This window comes from Monopterus albus, unplaced genomic scaffold (genome assembly GCF_001952655.1).
Source record: "Monopterus albus unplaced genomic scaffold, M_albus_1.0 scaffold29.1, whole genome shotgun sequence".
Classification (NCBI taxonomy): domain Eukaryota; kingdom Metazoa; phylum Chordata; class Actinopteri; order Synbranchiformes; family Synbranchidae; genus Monopterus; species Monopterus albus.
Genome location: NW_018127909.1, coordinates 3181287 through 3185006, shown reverse-complemented (window position 1 = coordinate 3185006; position 3720 = coordinate 3181287). Strand labels below are relative to the sequence as shown.

Sequence of the window (3720 nt, the reverse complement as noted above, 5' to 3'; positions counted from 1 at the left end):
CATCTACAGGAATATGAGGCCCTGTACTTCCTGGCGTCTGCTATTGTTGCTTGTCAGGATTGCTAAAAAGCAGCTGATGTTGATGATGTCTCAAATTCAGCTGAACGGGAACAACAGCAGAGGTTCCCAGAAAAAAACTTGGACATGACAGCTGCTCTTTCACAGGTACAGTGTGTGCATGTGCTAGCAATCCTAATAGCTCACTGATTCATCACATATATACATCACAAGCAGCTACAGCTAACAGTAAAACTAATCTAAAACACTTTTATTGTAAATCTAAATATCAGTTAAAATAACAACAATACTATAATGAAAGGTTGATGGGACACTGAAGTATATATATATCATTCAGCTTCATTACAAAATGGACATTTTTCACTATTTCCTAACATCTTTTAGACTCAGTTGATAGAGAAATACTGTAGATTAATCAATTTTGATAGGATTATAATGATTATCATAATTAATTTCTAATAGTCACATAAGCTCAGGCATTTGAGTCAGTTACAGAAACTGTCATGCTGCCTTTCAAATGTAATAAAAACTCTAAATCTTGAAATTTTGACAACCAGACTCCCAGATGATGCTTAATGTCACATCATATTATATAGCTTCCTAGTGTCAGGTGGCACACCGTGGTACTGTCTGATGATGTATCACAGCCTGTTTGACCAAATGTTTGGTCAAAACTAAATGTTTTTCGAGGAGATAATATTGATGCTTTGACATCTTTGCATTATTCCCATGTGTGGCGTTTTGACAGCCTTGATTTCAGAAAATATTTCTCTCAACTGCAAAAAATAAAATAAAGTAAATAAAACACACAACTGAGCAGTTCCTCCTGAGCAATGCTAGAAACCCAATGGCGGTTTATAACAACTCACCTCACACTGTCCATCAGTGTCCAACAGCTGGAAGCTCCTCAGCCACACGCCAGGCTCTGTGTCCATGTGCACACCCACACAGTGAGTTGGCCTGAGCCACGGGAGCTTCCTCATCCTGCCCACCCTACTGCGGAGGCTGCGGGGCTCCCCTTCATCAGCGCCTCTATACACAGAAAGTATGGTCCTCATCTCTCACTCTGTGTCACGCTACAGGCCCACACGTTTCGTCAGATCTCTCCCACACCTGCTGCTTCATCTGTGGCACGGAGGAGAGCGTGAGTACAGTCAGCCACAGTCCCTTGCAGTATCATGTTCTTACACCTTAAGCAGTCTCCAGATCAGCTATATAAGCAATAGCAATGTACACTATAAAACCTCCTGCTTCCAGACATGTGGATTTCATGAAACAGAGACAGGTCCTGAAAAGGCTTGGTCAGTGAGAGCTTAATTTGAGCCACACAATGAAGTCTTAATCCAGTTCCCTTCATAAACTACAGACAACGACCTATAAAATGCCAGTCTGTTTAAATGAACTGACAAATCTTCTATTAAATTGCCACACCTTCTAGCTGGCAAGAATCTAAAACAAAACATACACACAAAACTGACACAGTACAAAGCAAATAAATATGTGTGTTGGTATTATTTTTACAGAAATGGCAGTACTGGCACAGTGTCTTCATCCTCACTCAATCAAAATATGAAGACGGCAATGTGATGGTGTCAAACTTTCAGGTCAATGATCAATATAACCAAGTAAGTTTTTTTTCTGAATATAACTTTATATGAAATTACATATTCAGTTATTTACACAAAACATGTTTCTTTTACATCTACCCTGAAAAAATCTGGATATTTTAGCATTGAAAAGATGCTTAAAACCCATAGATCTAAATAAATAAGCACTTACTGTAAACGTAACCCTGTTAGATCCTGATGAAAACCTTTGTCAGAGCTGTGTTGGTCCAGTCAGAACATTCATGTAGACTTGGTGTGGACTCTGGCTTTTATCACTGAGGCTGGTTGTTCTTTGAGTTTGTGGGTGGATGATGCTCTGGGCGCATCTTTGTTTTTCCGCCTGTGTGTGTGTGTGTGTTGAAATGAGCTGCTCCCTGTTTGGCTGTACTCGGTGACATAATAACTGTGAGGAATGTGTGGTGCGTTTCACACCCCGTCATTCCAGGTAACAACCCGTGTTTTTACTGTGGCCATAGATACAAACACTGATGGTTTGGGTCTGCTTAAAGAAAATGCAATTCTGCACAATCCATTAAGTAATGAATTAAATTTTCACTGTTTAAATTGTGATAAACTTGAATTCAGCTGGCTAAAGATATTAAAGACTGATGATAAGTTGTCAAACGCTCTTACCTGGTGTAGGTTGCAGTATACTGGTCAGACAAGGAAGATGCGTAAAACCACAGTTCCACGATTTAGAACCAGTACAGACAACACGCACGTTCAGGTGAGAGCATTTTGGCAGGAAACGCATTCACGATGTTGACAGTGATTCAAAATCGGCATCAGGAGGCGCAGCGCCACCTCCCGGTTGATCAGCGTAACAAATCAACATCATGGAGAATGATTCGAATGTAAAGGGGCATATTCATCCATCCATCCGTTATCCAGACGGCTTAGACCCGAGATGGGTCGCGGGGGGGCTGGAGCCGGAGCCAATCCCAGCCGACATCAGGCGAGAGGCGGGGTACACCCTGGACAGGACAAGGGGGGCATATTCAATCAAATTCTAGTTTTGTATGACTATACTGTATGTAGCAGCCTATTCTGTGCAATACTTAAACCCTGTAACATGCTATTTATTTGGTCCCTGCCATTTGTAATGCCTTTAAAATGGCCTGATCAATCTAAAACAGATATTTAATTTATAATCATAAAAGATTAAGAAGATTCACAGATCATTAAAAAAAAAAACAGGACTCAAACCAGTTGGCTAATTAACAAAACTTTCTTGATTATTTTTATATCAACCAACTAATCAGTTATTTGACTCCTCACTGCAGCTCTACATTGGTTGCGTTAGTCTACTAAAAGAGTGTTTCTTTGGAAAAATTGAATCACTGCAAAGTTTAAATTATTTTAATTGAATAATGTTCATGACGCTTTTCTTTCCTTGAAAATGTCTCCTGGCTTTAAGATTAAAACTGTGTTAACGTGGCTGACTCCCGAGGGGTGTGAACACTGCACCAGGCAGACATGAGCTGCTTTTTAAGAGAAATGAGAGGAAATGATCAGCAACAACTGAGCAATGCCCTAAAATGAATTGGCATCGAAAATGTTTGCTTGACTTTTCCCATTTCCTGATGTTCCATCTGTGTCATTATCATCAAAGAACACAGTTAATATCCCATATTTTCCAAGAGCCGTGATCTCCAGGGATCATTTATGTGCTCCCATGACCTCCTGAGAAAGGTGAGGGATCAGCTTAAAACTACACAGGAGGACCTGGTCAATGAACTGAAGAGAGCTGGGACCGCAGTCTCAGCAGTTACCATTAGTAACACACTACACCGTCATGGCCTAAAATCCTGCAGCGCACGCAAAGTCCCTCTGTTCAAGCCAGCACATGTCCAGGCCCGTTTGAGGTTTGCCAAAGACCATCTGGATGATCCAGAGGAGGCAGGGGAGAAAGTCATGTGGTCAGATGAGACCAAAATAGAACTTTTTGGTATAAACTCCACTCACTGTGTTTGGAGGAAGAAGAAGGATGAGTACAATCCCAAGAACACCATCCAAACTGTGAAGCATGGGGATGGAAACATCATGCTTTGGGGGTGCTTTTCTGCAAAGGGGACAGGACGACTGCACCGTATTG

General features: G+C 41.1%; 1 protein-coding gene across 4 annotated transcripts in view; it reads right to left on the bottom strand.

The window, feature by feature from the left end:
• The window catches only part of rgl3a (ral guanine nucleotide dissociation stimulator-like 3a), a 16074-nt gene extending 13657 nt beyond the window's left edge, over positions 1-2417 (bottom strand). The window contains exons 1-3 of one of the 4 annotated variants that reach the window (XM_020596282.1): positions 2259-2417; positions 1798-1965; positions 888-1143 (exon numbers count right to left, since the gene is read on the bottom strand). In XM_020596282.1, coding sequence (XP_020451938.1) covers positions 888-1076 — 189 coding nt within the window. In that variant the 5' untranslated portion in view covers positions 1077-1143; positions 1798-1965; positions 2259-2417. Of the gene's footprint in view, positions 1-887; positions 1144-1797; positions 2112-2258 lie in introns of those variants that run through there. The other 3 variants (XM_020596283.1, XM_020596281.1, XM_020596284.1) reach the window with 3 other exon arrangements.
• Between the last annotated feature and the right edge of the window lie 1303 nt (positions 2418-3720).